The following is a 26116-nucleotide window of genomic DNA, read 5'->3' as shown; positions in this document are numbered from 1 at the left end:
CTGTAAATTGTGCGGGGCAGAGCCTTAGATAATTGGCAGGGCTGGACAACCCACTTCACCTCTTTATGGCTCTGTATGTGAGGTTAGGGGGTTCAGAGAGGGGACAATACTGCTGCCTAGCTTCTGGAGGCCTGCCTGGCATTCCACCTGCTTCCGGTCACGTCACCCGCCTCCCATGTGCAATTGGTGCCCTTACAGCTGTTGCTCTGGGTTTGTGTATGTTGTAAGACTATGCAGGCCCTTTAATTGGCAAAAATCCAGGAGTTTCTTCTGCCACCCCAAACCCCACTGGTTTTTACAGCTAGAGGTAATGGAGGTTTTTCTTCCCAGTGCTGGAACCCTGGGCTGTGCAGTGTGGCCTGAGGCTGGAATGGCTCACTCCCAAGGCATCCCTCCTGGTTTTTATCCACCACACATGAATGTGGGGCCCACCTTCGCCACTTCCACCTCTCTACCCTGTCTCCACAACTCCACCCCTTTTATCTGTCTGGATGACTATGTCTTCTTTAAATTCTTGGTTGTCTGGCTTCTATACATCTCAGTTTTCTGATGGTTCTCGGTGTTACTTGTTTTTGAGATCTTAATGGTAATTCTTTCCATAGTTGTGAAAGGAGGCAAAGTGTGTCTACCTATGCCTCCAACTTGACTGGAAATCTTAATGTTCTTTAATGTAAGTTTATATTGACTTATCTCTTTGAACCTCAACACAAATATTTTTGTTCATCTGTTTTATAAATTTAAATTTCATCTGGACTGAGTTCTCATTCCAACTGTTAAGTTTATTGGTGTCTTAGTATTAGATTTCTTAGCTATGCTCTAGAATTTTGGCTATTTGCCCATTTCAAAAGGGAGGTTTCTTTTTTCCCCCTTTCTCTCTCCATCAATACTGCTAGACAACTCCATAGAATACAATGTAAATGGTACCTCCTGGAACTGTGTTAGGCTCTACTCCTTATGCTCACCCGTTCTGATTTAGCAGTTTTCAGGTTATCTCCTGCCAGTCCTCTAAGGCCCCAGGTTAGTATCAGTCTTACAAAAGTAGTGTTTAATTACTTACCCAGAAAAATACTGGGGATATAACCAAAATAGTCATGAACTGGTTCCTTGGCTTGACTGATTCGCAGTCAGAATTATATCCCAACTTCTAATAAAGCTTTAGCCCTAATCAGCAACCCAAGAACCTTTTTCCTTCTCTACCTTTAGCTTTATACAGTAAGCAGGGTTCCTTGTGATTATCTTTTTTTTCCCCTTAGTTTTTTTTTCTTAAAACCTAAAACAGATGAAGTGTGTGTTAGAAAAAATACAGAAAAACTGTGGCTTCAGCTCAACCTGACAGTGTCAAAGAGTCCATCACTATCAGTCTTGAAATAATCCTGCTGTTCAGGCTAATTACCAAAAACAGTCCATTTCTCCCTTTTTTCCTTATTCCAGATCTGGGCCTGAAAGTGGTACTTGTGAAACAGTTCCCAAACCTGTCCCATCAATGGAAAGTATACTGCAGCAATAGGATGAAACAGACATCACCGCACCCAGGATTAGTGAGTCTAACCTCTTCCTAAAGTTGATTCACTGGACCAGGCTGTTCACAGCAGGAAAACCATTGGCCAGTGTTCACTCTGCTCTGAATCGATTTCAACATTCCTCTCGGTAAAGTCTTATTTTCTTTTGTTGCCATAGCAATGCTTATTGCCTATTCTACTACACGATCTGAGTTTCAAAGGTGCTCATATTCTTTTAAAAATAGTTCAGTTCTTCTGTTGTTCACTCCAGACCCACTTCTATATGACTCAGTATCCTTTTGTACTGATCCCATGAGGTCCTCCCTTTCCTGTATTTCCATAAAGTTTGCTTTGGTTTTATAGAATTCATGTGCATAGTCCTGCAGTATAAGTCTGTCACTGTAATGTATGTATCAGGGCTGCACTCAAGGAGGGAACACCCGCACTGTGGATAAATTCTGCCATTTTTTCACTTCCTCCTGTAAGCATTGCCAAAAGCTGTTCAACCTCAACTGCCATTTAAAAGGGGTGTTGTGTCAGGAGCTTTACCTGTTGTGTCTTCCAACTCAGCAATAGTTTCAGATCAAGCTCATTTTCCAGCTGTCCAAACTATTTCCTGAGATATTCCCAGTAATTGCTTGTCCTTGCTAATATCTTAAGTATGCAATATGCAGTCCATTGTACCACACAAAAGCCAAAATCCACTGCCTAACTAAGGACTTTGAGTCCTATAAGTCTGCACAGTCAACCTTTACATGCCAATTCAGGTTTCTGTTCTATTTCTGGTTTACAAAAGTAGCATTCTTTTTGGACCTTGTTATCTGTTGTTTTTCCTTTTTATATTTCATTCATAATTGCTATGTCTAGAATGGGAGGTGTTTTTAAACTGCAAACTTATGATGTGTCATTTCTCTCCCACTCCCAATTTTTATTTATTGTACCAAAATTAAAGGAAATATATTACACCGAATTTCATCAACTGCTTTGATTTCCCTATGTTCTCTTTTTGTTTCTGCCCTTGCATGCACGCTTTTATGATTATGATAATTGTAATATGGTTACAATTTGGTTTTCTTTTTTATTGGATAATTCAAATACTTTACAAAGTTTTCAAAATTATCACTCCCTACAGCTCATTCCCAAGAGAAACTATACCGCATCAAACAAATGAATGGTTAAGCTGTTTTGAAAGGGGGAAAAAACCTACTTTCAATTAAAACACAAGTGGGGAAAGGGTTGTGGTTTACCACAGTACTACATAAATGTGCTCAAAGTCAGCAATAAATTGACCACAACCTATATTTAAAGCTTATCTTCAACTATCTATACCTTTGTAAATACACCAAAGTCTTGCTTCGAAAATTTTTTACCTCATTATTAAATCTTATTCCAAGCAGTATCTCATCAACTATATTATAAATATATCCTGTAATGTGTTGCTGAAAAAAAGAAATCATTCCTGTTTATGTATATGCTAACTTACTTACCATATACAACATATTTTACAAACCTACTTCTGTTTCGCTCAGGTAAGTTACTAACACTCAGAGGGTACAGTGTAATTTCAAATATGAGATCATTTATGAGTGAAGATTAAGGCACTCTTGTATTCAACAGTGCTTTGAAACCATAGAGGAATATTTTATTATGATTACCTTTTCTATTTCTCTTTGTGTAGCTCCTTCCTTTTTCAAACGTTCTTGTTCTACACACTTGGCATTGTAATTTTCCTTGGATTTCTGGAGAGCCTGAGTTATGCTCTGAATGGATTGAACAGCTTCCAGAGTTCCTGCAACTTCTTCTTTCGTCTGTTTCATGTGAAATAATTCATCAAAAACAATAAAACTATAAGACACTCAATATTTGACCAATCAATCCTTTTACAAAAAGTGATACCTTTTTATGAGACTTTACTTGTTCTTCTCCATACTTCTGAACTTCCTTTATTAATTCTTGTAATTTTCTAACAAGATCCAAGTGACAATTAGCTAATTTCTCTGTAGATGTTTTGAACACATCCCACACTGGTGCAAATGTTCTAAGGGAAAGAAAACATGAAAACAATTTACTTATAAAAAAGTTTAAGACTCCAAAATAGAACCAGTAGAATTAATAGTTATATTCAGCCACTTTAATTAGGCAAAAGATAAAATTAAAATAAATTAAAAATTAAATGACTAGCCCTGGCTGGTGAGGCTCAGTGGATTGAGCATGGGCCTGTGAAGCAAAGGGTCACCAGTTCAATTCCCAGTTAGGGCACATGCCTGGGTTGTAGGCCAGATCCCCAGTAGGGGACACATGAGAGGAAACCGCACATTGATGTTTCTCTCCCCCTCTTTCTCCTTCCCTTCCCTCTGAAATAGGCTAACTACTTATCACATCTCTGGCCATGGCCTTCACTTAATTATATTATTTTCTGAGTTGATTTGGCTATTCAGACTTGTATGAGAAGCATTTCTAATCAGTGTCTTCATTCAAAATGCTTCATCAATAATAAAAGTTCCTTTCAATTTAAACATGTAAAAGTTAAAACTTGCACATGACTTTTTTAGTGCCTTCATCCTTAATAATTATACAGAATAATTTTAAAACTGTTATCTAAAACCTTTGGAGGCGTTATAATTTTATCTATCTGAGTATTTCAACAAACACTAAGAGAATCCCCCTTTCTGCTACACGGAATAGGATGCATGACATACTTTCCTACCACCTTTTCTCAATATTGACAATTTAATATTTTCAGCAGGTTCAATTACTTCCAAGAATTACCTGCTATACTATAACAGCTTTAGATAGTAAAAGATGCCAATGATTAATATAAACTAATTTGGTCAATAGAGGACAATCTAAGAATAATTTTACCCAATGCTTTCCTCAGGTACTTCCTAAAATATGTTCGACAGCACTTGCTTTGTTATGTGACAAAACTTCTAACAGAAAGCAAAACAAATAGCAGCAGTAATCACTAAGTCAGAAGGATAGAGAAACCACTTATCCTAATATGTTCTCTATGCCAATTATTGCATTTCCTACCCAGGAGGAAAGCTAACAATGCTCATTTTAAGCAATAGTAAATAATTCAAAAGAGGATTTTAAAAATACTTAGGATTGTCCTGATTAGATCTCACTTCACACTTTAAAATCTCTCATCAGCAGTAAATCTGGCACACAGTTAGATGGAAACTTTTGAAAGAAAAAGGACACCTAAAATGTATCCACTTGCTACAGCACTAAGTGATGTACAGACTTGTATCTCACTTCATGTAAACCTGATACATGATAGTCTAGACTTAACAAGGCAGATAAGACAGGAGTGTCCCTTTACTTTACCAAAGGATTCTTTACACTGAAAAGCGGTTCAACATAAAATTTCTTTAAAGATAGGTTTAAGGAATTTCAAATATCATTGCACTTACAAAAGTTTAATATATACAACTTTTTAATAGTCAAGTAATACACATGTATGTATAATAAATACATGTTTATTAAGAAAGAAAACAGACAAATCCAAAATATATTTAAATGCAACTAAATACAGAAAGATAAAATTCAAATTCTTGCCTAAATATGCAGCAGTAAACAAAAACCACTGATATTTAAAATCTTTGTGATCTTGAGATGACATTAACACACAAAAATAAAACATCACCTATTATATATGAAAACCACACATTCCAAAGACAGAAATGCTATCAGTAACTTTACTATCAGGAAACACAGCTAAAGTCAATTTGTGTTTTTTCTATCTCCCATTTGGTGATTAAAAATGGGTTAGAATTTCCTATAATACACCATGGCCAGCCCTGATTGGTGTGGCTCAGTTGGTTGGGCATCATCTTGGCAAAGCAAAGAAGGTCGCTGGTTGGATCCCTGGTCAGGGCACATGCTTGGGTTGCTGGCCTCGTGGGAGGCAATTGATTGATGTTACTCTCACACGTAGATGTTTTTCCCCCTCTTTCTCCCTCCCTTCCCCTCTCTAAAATCTTTAAAAATAAATAAAATCTCTCTAAAATCTTCTAAAATAAATAAAATCTTTTTATACTTACTTTCTGAGCCTTCCACTATGGTTAATAAAGAAGTTGTTATGTTTTAGAAGAGACATGTTTAAATAGAGGGTCCAGAAATAGAAGGGTACCAGAAAAGTGAGGCGAGAAATGAAAAAAACAATAATGAAGTTATATTGAGAGAGTAGAGGGGAAAGACCTGGAGGAGGACTGGGAGGAAAGAAACAAAAAGTAACTAAATACCAGTCCCTGCTCTCCTCATCAGAAAAAGATGATAGCTCCCCAAACTTCCCAGCCAGTGTACATGGTCACAAAAGGTTCTGTTAGCTGTGGCTGTCAGCACTTACACAATGGACAGTGTCATTACTCTGTGAATGAACTGAGAGTCCAATTCCTTTTTATCTAATCACAAAGCAGAGAGACTTCTATTTAAACTCACTCAACGACACTAGAGAATACTTTCATAAAGTCATTCTTAAACAGTTTTTGAATAAAAAAACCATGTCAATCTGATAGCTGGTATAGACCCTCTTTATCAGAAGTGAGTTATAATACACACACAAAACTTCACAAAATTGTAGGGGATTTATCAGAAACCCTTAAGAAAATGAATCTTTTACTAAATATCACTTTAAAAACCTTTATGTATTAGACAAATTATTTTCACATCTGAGCTAAAATATAACTTCTCCCTCAAATTTTAGATAATTAAATCAGATTAAGTATTCCTTCCATAGTTGTTATGGTTCAAATTATATAATTATTCTTCCCAGAGTTTTATGGCTATGAGCAAAACTCATTTTCAATATATTCTTATTAGTATTTATTTTCTGAAGAGTACATTTCTTCAACACAAATTCTTTAAAGATTTAATGATAGTCTATAAAAATCATGAAGCATTTTAAATGCATTTTAACATTTCAATATTTTGAGTTTTTAAAGATCATTGTTCTGCAGTACTGAAATTAACCTACAGAAAATTAGAGTAACATGCATTACACTTATTTATAATCTCCAAATTACACTACTAAATGACTTTGCTGTTTAATAAAGGGGAAAAAAATAAGTTTTACATGTTCTGACTGCATTAAGTGATTCAGCAAGTTGAATTACATTTTCAACCAAGAATACAGTCACAGATACATTTTAAATAAGTGTATTATATACTTAACATTTAGGAATTATTATTATCCTCAATAAAACCTAATATTCTGAAGAACTTTGCCTAAATCAACACTGAAAAAGAGTTCACCAAAGAAATGAACTCACCCAAGTTGTGAATAATTGCTTGCAGATTTTGCTAGTTTTGTCATTGACCTGGAGTACGCCTCTTCTATTGTAGCTCTGTTAAATAAAATGTCCATGTTATAGTATCTCTTGTTTAATAACCAAACACATAGGAAAGTTATGAAAATACAATTAAAATTGTAGAAACAAAAAGATAACTCCAATTACACGTTAAAAATAGGTAGGTATGGGCCCTGGCTGATGTAGCTCAGTGGATTGAGCGCAGGCCTGCAAACCAAAAGATTACGGCTCGATTCCCAGTCAGGGCACATGCCTGGGTTGCAGGCCAGTTCTCAGCAAGGGACACACGAGAGGCAACCATACATTGATATTTCTCTCCTTCTCTCCTTCCCTTCACCTCTAAAGATAAATAAATAAAATCTTAAAAAAAATAGGTAGGTATGTTGATCATGAATTTCTGGCCTATCTTTAGATGTCCTTTGTGCACATCCACTTAAAGAACTAGTCTGGTATAGAACTAAAATAATTTATATCACCAAAAAACTTAAATGAAGTCACCACTCTTTTTATCTTTAGTACCAAAGATTATTTAAACAGAAAACAAGAGTGCTATTTCTTGTATTCTTGCTCTCTATAAACTGATTCAGTGAAAAGTCATTTATTTTTAACACTTAGTATATATGATATAGCTTAATTGTTCTTCAACATTGTGATTTCATTATTACACACATTTAATAGAACAAGAGATTTGTAACAGTCTTTTGTATAATACTAAATATGAATTATTAGCAAGTCTGAATCTTGCTAGACTCTTGCTATTATTCTTAGCTATTAGATTCTTAGCTAATAGATTCTTGCTATTATTTTAGATCTAAAATAATAATAAACGTTTCACACTACAATACTATTTTTAATATATTTTATTAATTATGCCATTACAGTTGTTCTATTCCCCCCTTCATTCCCCTCCACCCTGCACACACCCTCCCCCACCACTCCCCCCTTTAGTTTATGACCACCTGTCTCAAGTTCTTTAGATTCTATATTTCCCCTACTATTCTTGCCCTCCCCCCTATCTATTTTCTAGCTACCATCTATGCTACTTATTTTCTGTACCTTCTCCCCCCTTCTCCCACTCCCCTGTTGCTAACCCTCCATGTGATCTTCATTTCTATGGTTCTGTTCCTGATCTAGCTGTCCTCTTAGTTTGCTTTTGCTTTAGGTGTGGTTCTTAATAACTATGAGTTTGCTGTCCTTTCACTGTTCATCTTTTTTATCTTCGTTTTCTTAGGTAAGTCCCTTTAACATTTCATATAATAAGGGCTTGGGGATGATGAACCCCTTTAACTTTATCTTATCCTGGAAGCACTTTATCTGCCCTTCCATTCTAAATGAAAGCTTTGCTGGATAGAGTAATCTTGGATGTAGGTCTTTGGATTTCATGACTTGGAATACTTCTTTCCAGCCCCTTCTTGCCTGTAAGGTCTCTTTTGAAAAATTTATTTAATTATTGTTCAAGTATAGTTTTGTGTTTTTTACTCCCATCCCAGCCCACCCCCCCCAATGCTCCCCACCTCCCTCCCATTTCTACCCCCCTTAGTTGTTGTACATGTGTCCTTTATACTAGTTTCTGTATATAATACTGTTTCTTATAAAACTACTATTTACCTTATAGGATTTCACGCTTTAAAAGAAATATCAACCAAAGTCATTAAGTATGGGATAAAAAAATTTTCCTGTAAACACATAACATACAAAAGATGAGGCTATCCTGGCCTTCTTCCCACTATAAAACTGAAGTTCTATCCTACCTCTCCTTCACTACCCTGTTGTTTCTCAATCTGTACTACCCTCAGCAGTGGAACAGTCCACAACCACCAATGCCCTTCCATTTACTTTGATAGGTTCAACAAACTTACTACTTTTAATATCCAAATCTGGATCTCCACATAGGCTCTTGGTTTGTTTGTTTAATATCTAAATGCCTCAAGCCCAACTCTACTTAGATATCTAATCACCTCCAAGTCAGATTATCTCCAAAACTGGAGCTATAAACTTAGCTAAACTAAGCTTATCTCCAAATTCTCCCCCCCCCCCAACCCCACACCTATAACCCACTCTCTAACAGAAAAAAACCATTAAGAGGATATGCCACTCAATTGCTGGCATTGTGACTTTTTTCTGCTCCTTTAAATTTTTTTGTCTTTTTAGTATACTACATTACAAAGACAGTACTGGATAATCTAGAAAGTTAATATGGAAATATTAATATCTCAATGGATAAGTTTTAATGGCAAGAAAAAAAGGGATTAATTTCCAGTAATAGTGATCTGACAGAAAAACCTCCCAACGAGGAAAACTAGAAAAAGGGCGGGGGGGGGTGACTAAAAGGCATCTGAGAACTAAAGAGGCAGCTAAGAATCAGTAGGCCAAGATCCTAGAGAAGAATGTCCAGAGAAGTGAGTCAGATATGTAGGGCACCTTTTCCCTTGGGGGCATGGAGAAGAGGCAGCTAAGACTGAGAAGTGGAGCAGAGCTTTTCAAAGCCACGCAGGATAAGGAAGACAAAATTATAGATTCAGACCTGCCGAAGGTTTTTGGAAGCATTGGAAATTCCATGCTCTTTAAAGTTGAAACTCCAAGGGTAAGGATGAACAATAAATAGGCAAACCTTCAAAGGGACTGCAACCCATCTCTTCAAATCGTGATACTGTATTCTACATGGATGCATTATATACATTCATACAGCCACCAGGCACATGAAGAGACGAGACACGATGAACAAAAACCAACAGGAACAAATGAGCAATGTTCCAAAAGCTGAGATTATAAAACCTAGACCTTAGGAGTTTATGTATTATGTTCAAGGAGATGATACATTAAATCAAGAATTTAAGAGAACTAGAAATCATTTTTTAAAAGTGGAGGGCAATACAGGAAATGATAAAAAAAATACAAATTCTATATCTGAAAAACACAAAAGTTAGTATCTCAATGGATGAGGTTTACCAGCAGACTGAATACACTGCAGTGAGAATTAGTAAAGTAGAAAAGAGGTGGGAAGAATCTCCTGGAATAAAGCTCAGAGAGACTAAGCATGGAAAAGAGAAGTGAAATAAAGGACTAAGGACAAAGCAAAAAAATCTAACGTATGTAAAAACAAAACAAGTGGGTCAGAAAAACTAAGAGAGACAAAAATGGAGTATTTTCCAAAATTGACAAAAGATATCAAACTAGAGATCCAAGTAGCCCAACAAACCTTAAGAGGATAAATAACAAGATATCTACACCTAGTCATACCATAGTAAATCTGCTGAAAATCAAAGACATTAACACAAACTGCAAAACTATAAAACTCTTAGAAAATAACTCAGGGGAAAACCTAGCTGATGCTGGGTATAGTGATGTCTTTTTAGATACAATGCCAAAGAGCCAACCTACAAAACAAATGATTCTTAAGCTAGACTTCATTAAAATGTAAATTTCTACTCTGTGAAAGAAAATGAGAAGATAAGTCAATGACTGAGAGAAGCTATTTGCAAAAGACACACCTGGAAAAAGAACTGTTACCCCAAATATACAAAGAATTCTGAAAACAATAAGAAAAGAGCTTAATACTCCCCTGTTCAAAGAAGGAAATCTTACCTTTTGTGACAACATGAGTGGACCTGGAAATTATTACGGTAAGTGAAATTATTAAGCCAGTCAAACACAGAAAGACAAATACCATATGATTTCACTTATATGTGGAATCTAATGAACAAAATATACTTGACGAACAAAACAGAAACAGAGGCATGGATACATGGAACACACTGATAGATGTGGGGGGGGGGGAAGAGATGGGGTAACAGGATGAAAGAAGGGGATGGGATTAGCTAAAGAATATATATGCACTACCCACAAACACACACACCAGTGTGGTGATGGTTAGAGGAAGAGGGGGCCAGGGCTGAGTGGAGGTGGACAAAGTGAGAGGGAGGAAGGGGACATCTGTAATAATGTCAACAATAAAAATAAAGTTAAAAAATAAAAATATTTTTAAAAACAGACTAATTAAAAAAAAGTGAACCAAAGACCTTAACAGACACCTCTCCAAAAATGATAAATGGATGGCAAAGCAGCATACAAAAAGATGTTCCACATCGTATGCCATCAGGAAAATGCAAATTAAAATAATGAGATACCACTATATACTTATTAAAATGGCTAAAGTTTGAAACCCTGACAACACCAAATACTGGCAAGGATGTGGAACAAAAAGAACTCTCATTCATTACTGGCGGGCATTCAAAATGATACAGCCACCATGGAGGGTAGTTTGGCAGTTTCTTACAATACTAAACATACACTTAACCCAAGCAATAGTGTTCCTTGGTATCTACCCAAAGGAGCTGAAAACTTATGTCCACACAACAACCTACACATGGATGTTTACAGCAGCTTTATCCACAACTGTCAAAACTTAGAAACAACCAAGATGTCCTTCATTAGGTGAATGAATAAACTGTGGTAAATTCACACAATATGAGCTTTTCTAAGCCAGAAAGGAAATGGAAGAACTTTACATACATATTACTAAGTAAAAAAAGCCAATCTAAAAAACCTATTACATACTGCATGATTCCAACTATATGATATTCTGGAAAAGGCAAAACTATGGAAACAATAAAATAGGGCACAGAGGATTCTTAGCACAGTCAAAATACTCTGCATGACACAATGACAGACAGATGTCATCCCATATTTGTCCAACCAGTAGAACACCCAATACTAAGAGTGAACCCCAAGGGAAACTCTGGTCTTTGGATAATTATGACATGTCAATAAAGGTTCATCCTTGGTTAAAAAAATACCATTCTGGTTTGTGCTGCTGATAATGGAGGAGGCTATGCATGCATGGGGGTGGGAGCATACAGGAAATCTCTGTATCTTCCTCTCAATTTTGTTGCAAACATAAAAGTACTGTAAAAAATAGTGTTAGTGTTTTTTTTTAATCTACCAACCGAAATTCTATACCCAGCAAAAATATAAATGAATGTAAACCCCTAATGAAATAATGCATTTAGGTGATGATCATCAATGGCTATTATCACAAAACCAACACAACCACATTTTATATGCCTCCTATGGAAGTACACACCACCACATAGTAATTATTCTTGTCAAAACACAGAACTGACTGTGATCTGATTCACATCGCTAGATTTTAAGTCACAATTTAGGAGAAGTATAGAGGTAAAGGAAAATGCTGAATAGAAGTACAAATGTACAATTAATATATTCCAGGATGTAGGACCCTCTACAGAACAAATAATCTGGTTTCCTCAACAAAAACAAAAGTTAAAGATCAGCTAGGGAGATGTACGGATTAAGAGATTCAAAAATGATACCAAGCAAATAGAATGTGTAAGTCTTGCTGGGATCCTACTGAAGGGAATCAACTACATGTATTCTGTGTATGTATGACAATTAAGGAAAACTGAGCACTGACTAGGTATTTGGTGATACTAAGGAACTAATACAATATTTTTAACATGTTACAGCAATGTTTTTTTGAAAAAGCCCTTACTTTCTACACATACATGTGAAATGCTAATGGATAAAATCTAATTTTTCTGAATCTAAGATCTGTTTCAGAACAATTCAATAACAGTGATATGGAGAGAGGGAACAAGGCTGGCCATGACTTGGTAAGTGCTGAACCTCAGTGGTTGCAACATGGGGGTTCATTATATTAAATTCATAACTCTTGTATGAGATTTATGTATGTCTGAATTGTCCATAAAAGCATAATAAAAAGTTTTCTAAATAAAAAATAAAGATATGATCAGACTAACAAAAACAGAATTCATCACCAGCAAATCCACATTACAGAGAATATAAAACAGATGTTTTTAAAACAGAAGAAAAGTGATTCAGGACAATATATCAGGAAAAAAGTAAATAATTTTAATAAATCTAAATAATGACTCTACAAAAATACTAAGAATAAAATACATAACAACCTGAAAACAAATCAGCTGGATTAGATATTAAAATACTTTAAAAAATTAACTTTGATAGATGAATACTATTATTTCAGTCCTTAGCTGTTATAGATACTACATATGTAAGTATCCATAGACATAATAATTTCATTCCAGAGAACTGCTTTAAACAACAATGTTGAAACTATTAATACCTATTGAAACTATAGTTCAGTACTTAGTGGTTTATAACACATTCTCTATTTTTGACCAAATTTGAAATTTTCCATAATAAAGTTAAAAAAATACAAACCAAAAATGTCATGCAAGTATATATTTCCACAATAAAAAGGTTTTTTTTAAATGAAAAACATTTAATTACCATAGTAAAAAGTTATACACATACATGAAAATGGCATAGAAGGTACATGTCAGGAGGTGGTAGTGTTATAAGCTTCCTGCATTTGCAGGAAGAGGGCAAAAATACTATTTATAATTAGATGTTAACTGGTCAAGGAAGTATGTTATAATCTCTAGGATAACCACTAAGAGAACAGTAGAGAAGGGTTATTACTTCTAAGCTAAGAAAAGAAAACAATTTTTTTTAAAAAGGCCAAAAGGCAAGAAAGAGGAGGAAAAAATATAAAGCAAATTGGAAATAGAAAATGAATACTAAAATAGTACAGGGGCTGGCAAACTACAGCACCATCAGCCATATCTGGCCCATTGCTTGCTTTTATAAATAAAATTTTATTAAAACACAGCTATGTTTATTTGTTTATACCTTGACTATGGCTGCTTTTGTACTAAAAGAGTACAGTTGAACAACTGTAACAGAAATCAGATGGCACACAAAAGCTAAAATATGTATTTTCTGGACCTATACAAAAAAAGTTTTGACAATGAGACAATATATTTGAAACCAAATAATCTGAAGTTATACCAAATGTAATTAACTATACATTCCAATTAAAAGAAAAAGAGTGCCGCCCTAGCCCTCCCTGACTGCTACTGATCAGTGAGGTGGGCATTGTCCCACAAACTGACAGGTCATGGGTTCGATTCCTGGACATGACACATGCCTGGGTTGTGGGCCAGGTCCTCATTTGGGGGCATGCAAGAGACAACAGATCAATGTTTCTCTCACTCATCATTGTTTCTTTCCCTCCCTTGCTCCCTACATTCCCTCCCCTCTCTTTAAAAATATATAAGTAAACATCTTAAAAAAAAAAAAAAAAGGATTGTCGCCCTGACTGGTATGGCAGAAAGGTTGCTGGTTTGGTTGCCAGCTCTATTCCCAGTCAGGGCACTTGCCTGGGTTGCAGGTTAGGTCCCAGATTGGGGCACATAACAGAGGCAACCAATTAATGTTTCTTTCCCTATCTTTCTTTTTCCCTCCGTTACTGTCTCTCTAAAAATAAATAAATATATATATTTAAAAATATAAAGATCTGTCAAAGTGGCTTTAAAAATAAGAAAGAAGCACATTTAAACCACAAGGACACAGCAAAGAAAAAAATATACTATGCAAATACTAACCTAAAGCAAACTAGTGATATTATAACAAAAACGTAGACTTCAATATTAAAAACACTGCAAGAGACGTGAGGACACTACATAATGATAAAAATTTCAATTCACCTGAAGATGTAATAGTTAATTTATATCCACTTAATAACATGACCTTAACTATACATTTAAAGCAAAAACTGACAGAACTACATGAATAAATAAAAATCAGAATCAAAATTATTTTCAATATATCTCTCAAATAAACAGGTCAAATAAATGGGATAAACAGGAACTGATCAAATAAACAGGATTAAAAAAAACAGTGAGGCTATATAAGAAATGAACAACAGAATTCAGAAACTTGCAATTAAGCTTGTAATCTTTGGTAAAAATATACTTTTAAAAGTCAACACATACAAAAATTAAGAAATATACTTCTAAATTACCCACGAGGCAAGGAAGAAAGCATAATGCAACAAAATATACTCATATTAAAACTCATTATAATAAAAATCCTAACTCAAAATTAGGGGGTGTAATAAAAACAATGCTCAAGGGAAATCCATAGACCTACATAAGCATATAAGAAAAAAATGGTTGAGAATCATTAATTTAAGCATCCATCCCCAACGTTAGAAAAATAATAGCAAATTGAACACAAAGTCAAAGGAAACAAGAAACAGAAGGTGATAAAACAAAAAATATATAATACAAAAAGAGACATTCAATAAATCCCTATGAACCAATGTCAGTCCAATGAATTTAATAACAAATTTTTAAAAGTTTTTAAAAAAACACCCCACAAATCCAACGGTTGTTTATAAAAACTATTAAAATCAACAAATGCTAAATGAGACTGATCATGAATAAAAGAGAGAAGACACAAATAACCAATATTAGGAATGAAAAATGAGACATCCATATACATGTTGCAGACATTTAAAAAGTTCATTAAAAGATATTAATTTTTTGCCAATAAATTTGAAAATTTAGATAAAATGAAAAAATTCCTTTAAAATGTATCTTACATTCTCACAGAAGAACTGGAATAGCTGAATAGTCTTATAACTATTACAGAAGTTAACTATGTAATTTAACACCTTCCTATGATTCCAAAAACAAATGATTTTACCAGCATATTCTATGAAACACAAAGAAGAAAGTATACTTTCAGAAAATTTTCCAGAAAAATACAAAAATAGGGGATATTCCCCAAATCATTTTATGAGATCAACAAACCTTGACACCAAAACCTAACAAAGATATTCAGAGAAAGGAAATGTTCATGTCAATCTCACACATATACACACAAAAATCCTAAATACAATAGCAGCAAACTGATTCACCAGTACATAAAAAGGATAATATATCTCCACCAAGTTAGGTTTTTACCAGGAATGGCAAGGTATTTTAACATTCAAAATTCAGTGTAATTCAGCCCTAACTAATGTGCTTCAGCTGGTTGAGCATCATTCTGCAAAGCAAAAGATCATCAGTTTGATTCCCGGTCAGGGCACATGTCTGAGTTGCAGGTTTAGTCCCAGGTTGGGCGTATTCAAGAGGCAACCAATTGATGTTTCTCTCTTATCACCAATGTTTCTCTCCCTCTTCTTTTCTCTTCCTTTCCACTCACCATAAAAATAAATAAATAAATTCTTAAAAAAAAATCCAATGCTAATTCAGATTAAGAAGGGGAGAAAAAAAAGAAAAGTAAAAAAACATACCTCAATAGATACCAGAAAAGTATCTGACAAAATCTGGCATCTGATTTAAAAAGAAAACCCAAACCTTATCAAAATACTATTTAAAAGCCCTGGCTTGTGTAGCTCAGTGGATTGAGCACAGGCTTGCAAACCAGAAGATCATGGTTCAATTCCCAGTCAGGACACATGTATGGATGGGTTGCAGGCCAGTTCCCAGCAGGGGATGCGCCAGAAGCAACCATACATTGATCTTTCTCTCCTTCTCTCCTTCCCTTCCCTTCTAAAGATAAATAAAATTTAAAAAATATATCTTAAAAAAAACTATTTAAAAAGTAATTCCATAATTTGATAAGTACTAGAAAAAACTGAATATATCACATTTAAGAGTGAGATGTGAGACTGGGAACAAGACAAGAATGCCTGCCATCCTCATTTCTATTAGGATTACACTGGAAATGTTTTTAGGCAACACAGTAAGTCAAGAAAAAGAAATAAAAGATATAATGTTTAGAAAAGAAGAGATAAAACTGTCATTTGCACAAGACAAATGTACACAAAGAAAATCCAAAGGAATCTACAGATAAACTCTCAGAACAAGCAATTATTGCCAGGCTGCTGAACACAAAATCAATATATTTTAAAATAAGTGAGTTTATATAAATTTGTAACACATAACTGACAAAGTGCTTTTACCCAAAATATATCAAGAATTCCTTCAATTCATTTTTTTAAGAAAGGGGCAGGACAGAAAAACAGGCAAGACACGAACAGGTACTTGATAAAAGAGAAAATGCAAATGGAAAAAATACATATGAAAAGATGCTCAGCTTCATCATTCATCAGGGAAATATACATTAAAACCACCATAGATATTGCTACTTATCAGAATGACTCAAATTTAATGACTGCCAATGCCAAGTGTTGATGAGAATATGGAGCAACTAAAACTCTCAAACAAGACTGCTGGTAGAATAAACAAGTTCAACCACCTCGGAAAATTCTTGGACGTTATCTACTAGAGTTGAGCAGATACATCCTTGATGACCTGGCAATTTTACTCAAGGCTATACACTTAATATAAATATAAATGTACATATGTGCACCAAGGCAAATGTGCAAGAATAGTCAAAGCAATATTACCTGTAATAGCAAAAAACTGGGAACAACCCAAATTCTAAAACTGTAAACAGTAATAGATAAATACACTTTGCTATGTTTATGCAATTTAATAAATAGGTTGGTAAATGAGTTATATGAAACTCTATACAAATGAATCTCACAAACAGTGCTGTGAAATAGGACTCGGACAACAAATACTTCTATATGATTAAACTGATACACTTAATACAAAGTTAAAAAATAGGTATAACTTCCTCTGACAGATGAATAGATAAACTGGGATATCCATAAATGGAATACTACTCCACAGCAAAATGGGATGAATTATTAACACATGTAATGACGTGCATCAATCTCAAAATAATTACACTGAAAATACCATACAACAGAGTATATCCTGCATGATTCAATTTATATTACAAATGCAAACTAACCTAAGCATCAGAAGCAAATGAGAGGTTAAAAATAAAATAAAATGAGTGTTTGCTTAGGGATGAGGAAGGGACAGGAAGAATGAATTACAAAGAGGATGATGAACATGTTCACTGTCTTAATTATGGTGATGGTTTCATGAGTGTAAATATATGTCAAAATGTATCCCATTATATATTTTTAAAATGTCAGTATTCTGTGTGTCAGTTATGCCTCAATAAAGCTAGTGTCATGGAGAAAGGAGGGAGGAAGAAGTCTGAATGACTGAGGAAATTACCTTTTCGGGCCCCCATTTTCTTATCTGTAAAATGAGACTTAGGGTCTTGATAGCTAAATGAGATAATGTATGCAAAATCCTTACTGTACAGAATATGTTTATGTGTCTATCTTTTCTTCCTTTCTTTCTCATTCACTCTTTCCAAAAAACATGAGGACCTCTAGTTGTGTCAGGTTCCATGCTAAGCAGTGTGACAAAACAGAATATTGTATGCTTTTAACAAAAGTGAGTAATTACAAAATGTTATAAATACCATAAAGAGCTTTAGGAAGTTGAGAGAGAATCTAGTTAAGTTTTTCGGATCTAGTCAAAGACATTAGGAAAAGTATTCCTAAAAAAGTGACTACGTTGCTGAGCTCTAAAGGATAAACAGGAATCAACAAAGTGGAGACAGGAATAAGCACGTACAAAGCCTGGACTAGAAGAAGCCTGTCAATATGGCCAATGACTCTGGAGAGAAAAGTATAGTCTGGTGTGACCTAAAGTTTGAAAGTAGTTTTTGGTCAGACTATGCAGGTCTACCATAAGAGTAATGGGAAATCTCTGAAATGGTTTAAACAGAAGTAATAAACTGATCTGTAGTTTTTAAAATGCACTCCAATTAAAGTGCAAAGGATAAACTCCAGAAGAACAAGAATGAATGTAGATAGACCTGTTAGGTGCTACTGCTAAAGTTTAGGCAACAATAATGGATAGGATTAGAATAATGTTTTGGATTAGGATAATGAAGTTAAGAGATTCATTCTATCAAAAAAAATCTTTACTAAACTTCCAGTCAAGATAGCAACATAGGTAAACACACGGTACTCGCCTCCTTCCACAGCCACATTAAAACTGCAGCTACAGAAAAACCATCCTTCAGAGCTGCCTATAATCTGGCTGAATGAAAAGTTGTACAAATAGGGACTTAAAGAAAAAGCCACACAGAGACTGGCAAAAGGCCAAGACACTGAAAGAGCTGGTCCCACACCCACATATGGAAGATAAAAATTGGGAGAGGTATCTTGGCTTCAAAGGTCCCCCTGAAAATGAGGGGTCCCAGCCCCACACCAGGCCTCCCAGCTCAGGGTTCCAGTGCCAGGAAGAAAAATCCCCATAATTTCTGGATGTAAAAACCAGTGGGGGCTGAGGCTGAAAGAGACATAGGGAGGGCTTTTGTAGTCCCCAAGCAGTTCCTCTTAAAGGCCTGTGCGCAGACTTCTCAGACTCTCTCTAAGCTCCAGCAATGGGGCAGCAGCTTAAAAAGGACCAGTGACATATGGGAATGAAATAAATTGTCTGGAATCAGGGCAAAAACTAGGGGGCAGCTTTCTCTCAGATAAAAGTGCTAGCAGAGGCCAATGTTCTTTTGATGGTGGGTACCATATCTGAGACTCCATCAACCTGGCTCACAAAGTTTTCTGGGCCCAAGTGATTCCCTGAGGACCCGTCACACTCAAATTTCAGTTCCACCAAGCTGTTTCCAATAACTTTTCCATACCAATGGCTTATCTTGGCTCATGCTTCAGATTTCCCTACAATCTCTTAACAAGCAGCATCTGACCTTGGCATGCCCTGTACCTCTCACCAAATGGCCCCAGCTGTGGCACTAGCAACAGTCAGCCTTGGTTCACAGCTTGGCCTTGCTGAGCATCTCCAAGGCCAACACAAGCAGTAGCTATTTGCAGATTATTTTGTAACTCACACCGGATGGCCCTGAGCAGTACACAGGCAGCAGCTGACCTTGGCCTGTACCTCCCGGGAGGCCCCAGAGCCACTGTACCCAGTGGACAGCTTTATACCATTAGAAGCATCACCACCCATTCACCCCCACAAGCAACATACTCAAGGGGCAAACTCAGTGGGCACCAGACTCCTGCTGAAGTCCCACTCTGTGGGGTGGGCCCCTGCACAGCTGATCCTCCAAGGTGGTTGAAGGTCAGTGGTTGGTGGTCAAAGCTAGTCCTGTAAGTGATCAACCTGGAGGTAAATCCCTCCCACTAAGGCACCAACAGCAATCAAGGCTCATCTACAAGAAGAGGGTATACACAGCCCACACGGAAGGCACGCTTGAAGTGCCCTGCCTGAGTGATCAGGAAGGCTGTGCCACTGGACCCTGCTTAACACCTACTACATTAGGCCAGTCTACCATGCCTGGGAGACATAGTAGCAAGCTCTACCTAATACACAGAAACAAACACATGAAGGCTGACAAAATGAGGAGACAAAGAAACATGGTCCAAATGAAAGAGCAGATCAAAACTCCATGAAAAGAACTAAAAAAAAAATGGAGACGAGCAATCTACTAGATGCAGAGTCCAAAACAGTGGTTATAAGGATGCTCAACGAAGTTAGAGTTTCAACAGCATAAAAAAGGACCAGTCAGAAATGAAGGCTACACTAACTGAAATGAGGAATAATTTATGGGGAATCAACAGCAGAGTAGAAGAAGCCTACAATCGAATCAGTGGTTTGGAATATAAAAAAGAAAAAAACAATCAGAACAGCAAAAAGGAAAAAAGAGAGTCCAAAAAAATGAGTATAGTTTAAGGAACCTCTGGAACAACTTCAATTGTACAACATTTGCATCATGGGGGTATGTGATGCAAAGTAAAAATTTGAAAACCTATTAGGAAAAAATTACAGTAAAGTTCCCTAACTTGGTGAAAGAAATAGACATACAAGTCCAGGAAGGGCAGAGTCCCAAACAAGATAAACCCAAAGAGGCCCAAACCAAGATGCATCATAATTAAAATGCAGAAGGTTAAAGACAAAGAGTCTTAAAAGCAGCAAGAGAAAAGCAGTTAGTTATCTATAAGGGAGCTGATTTCTCAACTTAAATTTTGCAGGCCAGAAGGGATTGACAAGAAGTATTCAAAGTGATGAAAAGCAAGGGCCTGCCACCAAGACTACTCTACCCAGCAAAGCTATCATTCAGAATCAATGGACAAAGAACTTCCTAGACCAAAAAAAAAAAAAAGTTCATGACCACCAGACCAGTATTACATGAAATGTTAAAGGGTCTTCTTTAAAAAGAGCAAAATATATGAACAAAAAATATGAACAATAAAATGGCAATAAATACGTATCTATCAACAATTGAATCTAAAAACACAAATAAATGAACAGACAGAACAGAAACAAACTCACAGAGAGACCATTTTGATGACTGCCAGATGGGAGGGAGTTTGAGGGAATGAGTTATTACAGAATAGTCGTGAGGATGTATTTTACATCCTCATGTATTTTACGTGAGGATGTAAAATACAGCACAGACCACAAAGTCATTAATATTCTAATAACTATGTATGGTGTTAGATGGGTGCAAGATTTATCAGGATGTCATTTAGTAAGTTATGTAATATCTAACCACTGGAGTGTATACCTGAAACTAATTTAATAATGTATATCAACTGTAATTGAAAAATAAAAATGATTTTCTAAGAAATCTTTACTGAGGGCCTACTAAAGGGACACCACTCTCCCAAGTGTAGGAAATAGAATAACAAGCAAAAGTCACCCAAAAAATCCCTGTGCTCATGAGGTTTATATTCTAAGACAAATAAATACATATTGCCTGCATCAGACAGTTTAATTTTTATAAAGAAAAATGAAAGAGAGAAGGGGAAGAGGAAGAAGGGATTGTCTCACCGCTTACAGAATCAAAAAGGGGTAGATTCTAGGCAAAGAAGAGGTGGCCCAGGAGTCCTGGACTTCTTATAGAGACTGATATAAAACAGGGCTAAAAGGCATAATAACAATGGTCTCAAGGTGGTTAGTTATGGTAGTCATGCAAGTGTTGGGGAAGAAGGCAGGCTAGGGGACATTCCAGAGATGCAGAGTTTGGGGCCTCTCCTTGAAACCTGCCAATGATGGTACAGAGAGGGATAGCTTTATCCATAGTACTCAGAGCTTTTTTAGGCCCTCTTAACTCCAGTAGAGTGGTGGAAGCCATAAGAAGATTGGTGTTACATGAAAAAATTTGTTCTCCAATTCCTACCAGTTAACTCTAAGTAGACGGAACTTGTATCTTTACCACTATATTCCCAGAATCTAGAAAAGTGCCTGACACACAGCAGACACTGTATATATACTGCTGAAAGAATAAATGAAGTATTGTATCTTAAGGCAAAATATCCCTATATTATCAAGGTAAAGATTGTAAATGTTTTCATTTAAAAATTACCAAGTGGGGTGCACCAAACAGCTTTAATAATTTCTAAATTAACTATTATAAAATCTTAAAGACAACCACATCTTTTAAATTTGCAGAATTTAAAATACTTAGAGAAGTTTTTAAAATAAAAGTTATAACAATACATAACTGTAAGTTCAAAAAGTGTAGTCTTTTCAAGTTATTTTAGCATGTTGTTTACTGACGTTTATTTAAAAGGTAATATTTTATCCTTCAAAGTTCAATATTTCTAGGACTTCCGCCAAGATGGAGGCATAGGTGGATGTGCCGTGCCTTCTCACACAACCAAGTTTAGAGACAACTAAATATTAGCAACAGAAAACACAGCCAGAACACGGAAAATTGAACTTTTCAGAAGCCCGTTAACAACATATTCTTCAGCCTGACCAGTAAGGGGCGAAACCAGCAGCTGGCAGAGCAGGGTTGCACAGGAGGACTGGGTCAGACGGACTCGGGGAGCGCAGAATCCAGGCGCAGGGTTGGACCTAGTGAGCGACCGAGCGAGTGACCTCGGGGCTGCATGTTGACTGTGGTCGAGCATTTGTGCGCCAGTGGACAGGCAAGAGAGTGGGCGATTGGACCGGCGGGACCCAGCAGGTCCCGTGGCAAGCGGCAGGGAGAGCACCGCCATTTCCCTGCTCTGACCCCACCTCCACATGCAGCATCATAACCCAGCGACTCTGAGTGGCCCAGCCCAGGTGAACCACCTAAGCCTCTGTTCCTCACCCAGCGGTGCGCGTAACAGCAGAGGGGTCGCCATTTCCCCGCTGACCACGCCCCCACATGCAGCGTCACAACCCAGCGACCTGGGAGTCCAAGGCACCGCTTCTCACACTTAAAGGGCGAGAACAGACCAAAAATGGCACAAGAAGATCTCAAAGCCCCACCTATAGATCTAAGCGATGAAGAAATAGCAAAACTCTCAGACGCACAGTTTAAAACACTGGTGATCAGGATCCTCACAGAACTGGTTGATTATAGCCACAAATTAGACAAATATATGAAGGCAAAACTAATTGAAATGAATGGAATTGCACAGGACACCAATAGCAATGAAAAGGGAACTGGGAGGACTTCCGCCAAGATGGAGGCATAGGTGGATGTGCCGTACCTTCTCACACAACCAAGTTTAGAGACAACTAAATATTAGCAACAGAAAACACAGCCAGAACACGGAAAATTGAACTTTTCGGAAGTCCGTTAACAACAAATTCTTCAGCCTGACCGGTAAGGGGCGAAACCAGCGGCTGGTGAAGCAGGATTGCACAGGAGGTCTCGGTCAGCCGGACTCAGGCGCAGAATCCAGACGTACGGAATCCAGGCGCAGGGCTGGACCTAGTGAGCGAACGCGGGGGAGACAGCGGGGGAGCGGTGCTGCGTGTTGACTGTGGTCGCGCATTTGTGCGCGGGCGGACAGGCGAGGGAGTGGGCGGTTGGACCGGGGCTCGGCGGGTCCCCGCGGCAAGCAGCAGTGGAGGGCGCCGCCATTTCCCCGCTCTGACCCCACCTCCACATACAGCATCATAACCCAGCGACTCTGAGTGGCCCGGCCCAGGTGAACCACCTAAGACGCTAATCCTCACCCAGGTGTGAGAAACAGCTGAGGGCGCCGCCATTTCCCCGCTCTGACCACGCCCCCACATACAGCGTCACAACCCAGCGACCTGGGAGTCCAAGGCACCGCTTCTCACACTTAAAGGGCCAGAACAGACCAAAAATGTCGCAAGAATATCTCAAAGCCCCAGAGCCCATAGATCTAAGTGATGAAGAAATAGCAAAACTCTCAGACGCACAGTTTAAAACACTGGTCATCAGGATCCTCACAGAACTGGTTGATTATACCGACAAATTAGACAAATATATGAAGACGAAACTAATTGAAATGAATGGAATTGCACAGGACACCAATAGCAATGAAAAGGAAACTGGGACTCAAATCAATGGAGTGGACCAGAAGAAAGCAAATAATGGCCAAACAGAAAAGAGTCAAGAAGCGAGAATTCAAAGAAATGAGGAGAGGCTTAGGAACCTCCAGGACATCTTTAAACGCTCCAACATCCGAATTATAGGGGTACAAGAAGGGGGAAAGGCACAGCCACCAGTGGAAAACTTATTTGCACAAATAATAAATGAGAATTTCCCCAATCTGGCAAAGGAAATAGACTTCCAAGAAATCCAGGAAGCTCAGAGAGTCCCACAGAAGTTGGACCCAAGAAGGAACACACCAAGGCATATCATCATTACATTAGCCAAGATTAAAATGAAGGAGAGAATCCTAGAAGCAGCAAGAGCTAAGGGGACAGTCACCTACAAAGGAGTCCCCATCAGACTGTCAGCAGATTTCTCAAAAGAGACCTTACAGGCAAGAAGGGGCTGGAAAGAGGTATTCCAAGTCATGAAATCCAAAGACCTACAACCAAGATTGCTCTATCCAGCAAAACTTTCATTTAGAATGGAAGGACAGATAAGGTGCTTCTCAGATAAGATCAAATTCAAAGAGTTCATCATCACCAAGCCCTTATTATATGAAATGTTAAAGGGACTTATCTAAGAAAAAGAAGTTAAAGAAACATGAACAGTGAAAGGACAACAAACTCACAGTTATTAACAACCACACCTAAAACAAAAGCAAACTAAAAGGACAGCTAGATCAGGAGTGGAAACATAGAAATGAAGATCTCAAGGAGGGTTAGCAACAGGGGAGTGGGAGAAGAAGGGGGGAGAAGGTACAGAAAATAAGTAGCATAGACAGTAGATAGAAAATAGATGGGGGGGGGCAAGAATAGCATGGGAAATATAGAATCTAAAGGACTTGAGACACATGGTCATAAACTAAAGGGGGGGTAATGGTGGGGATGGGGGGTAGGGTGGAGGGGAATGAAAGGGGGAATAGAACAACTGTAACAGCATAATCAATAAAAAATTTTTTAAAAAGTTCAATATTTCTATTGTGACATCTTGCTATCACAATCAATGAAAAATATGTAGATAATATTTGCAAGCAGTGATGTGTAAACCAGTTAAACAAATGCCACTTGGAGCCACTATTTAGTTAGCCCTCTGCCGTGTAGGTCACAGATAACTACCACTTTAAAGCAGTGGTCCCCAACCTTTTCACACCAGAGACCATTCTCACGGAAGACAATTTTTCCATGCACCAGGGATGGGAGGGGGATGGCTTCGGGATGATTCAAGCACATTACATTCAAGATCACCTCCTGCTGTGCGGCCTGGTTCCTAATAGGCCACAGACAGATACAGGTCTGTGGAATGGGGATTGGGGACCCCTGCTTTAAAGTATTGGGTTGGCCAAAAAGTTCATTTGGATTTTTCCATAAGAAGGTTCTAGTAGCGCTTAGTGGTCTTTAACTTCATTGGAAACAATTTTGTTCAGACTGTATTGTGACAGCTGTCATATCAGTGTGCATTTTAAGAAACCCTTATCAAAACTGGTGAATTTTTGTGTGGCCATTTTAATACTGAAGATAGAAAAAATACTCAAAATTTTTGGCATATTATGCTTTATTATTTCAAGAAAGGTAGAAACACAACTGAAACACAAAAAATTAAAAAGATTTGTGCAGTGTATGGAGAAGGTGCTGTGACTGATCAAACAGGTCAAAAGGGGTTTGAGAAGTTTCGTGCTGGAGATGCCTCACTGGATGATGCTCCACAGTCAGGTAGACCAGTTGAAGTTGATAGCGATCAAATCAAGATGTTAACTGAGAACAATCAATGTTATACCATGTGGGAGATAGCCTATTTACTCAAATGTCCACATCAATAAAGTTATTGGTGAAATAAAAAATGTCTCTTTTATTTTACGGAAAAAACCACACAACTTTTTGGCCAACCCAAAATAACTATAGTATATTTTTAACAACTGTACTTGATTGCTTTACAACCAATTTTTTTTCAATTACTGGTACTTATATTCTAAAATTTAACTTATAATGAATTGTTAAATGACAAAAAAATACATACCTTTCTCTTACAAAATCTGCTAGTTCTTTTGTCGATATCTGTCCATGTTTCATATTATGGTAAAGGACATCAAAGCCACTATTTTTTTCCCCCTACAATTTAAAAAAAATTTTAGTGTAACAAAAAGTAATAATAAAAGAATCAGAGAAACAAAGATCAAAATGACAAGAATAACCCTGCATTAACTAATATGGA

At 37.0% G+C, this 26116-nt stretch overlaps 1 protein-coding gene and 1 pseudogene across 2 annotated transcripts in view; both read right to left on the bottom strand.

Moving 5' to 3' along the window:
* FCHO2 (FCH and mu domain containing endocytic adaptor 2) overlaps positions 1-26116 on the bottom strand; it is a 125398-nt gene that overhangs the window by 83435 nt on the left and 15847 nt on the right. For both annotated transcript variants that reach the window (XM_053657232.1, XM_053657231.1), the window contains exons 2-5: positions 25922-26013; positions 6773-6847; positions 3396-3537; positions 3155-3307 (exon numbers count right to left, since the gene is read on the bottom strand). In XM_053657232.1, the coding sequence (XP_053513207.1) occupies positions 3155-3307; positions 3396-3537; positions 6773-6847; positions 25922-26013 (462 nt within the window). The remainder of the gene's footprint in view (positions 1-3154; positions 3308-3395; positions 3538-6772; positions 6848-25921; positions 26014-26116) is intronic.
* On the bottom strand, positions 645-3113 carry LOC119052067 (Golgi SNAP receptor complex member 1-like; annotated as a pseudogene).

This window comes from Artibeus jamaicensis, unplaced genomic scaffold (genome assembly GCF_021234435.1).
Source record: "Artibeus jamaicensis isolate MK-2021 breed Jamaican fruit bat unplaced genomic scaffold, CSHL_Jam_final scaffold_369, whole genome shotgun sequence".
Classification (NCBI taxonomy): domain Eukaryota; kingdom Metazoa; phylum Chordata; class Mammalia; order Chiroptera; family Phyllostomidae; genus Artibeus; species Artibeus jamaicensis.
The sequence above is the reverse complement of the archived record's forward strand: the minus strand, read 5'-3'. Positions and strand labels throughout refer to the sequence as shown.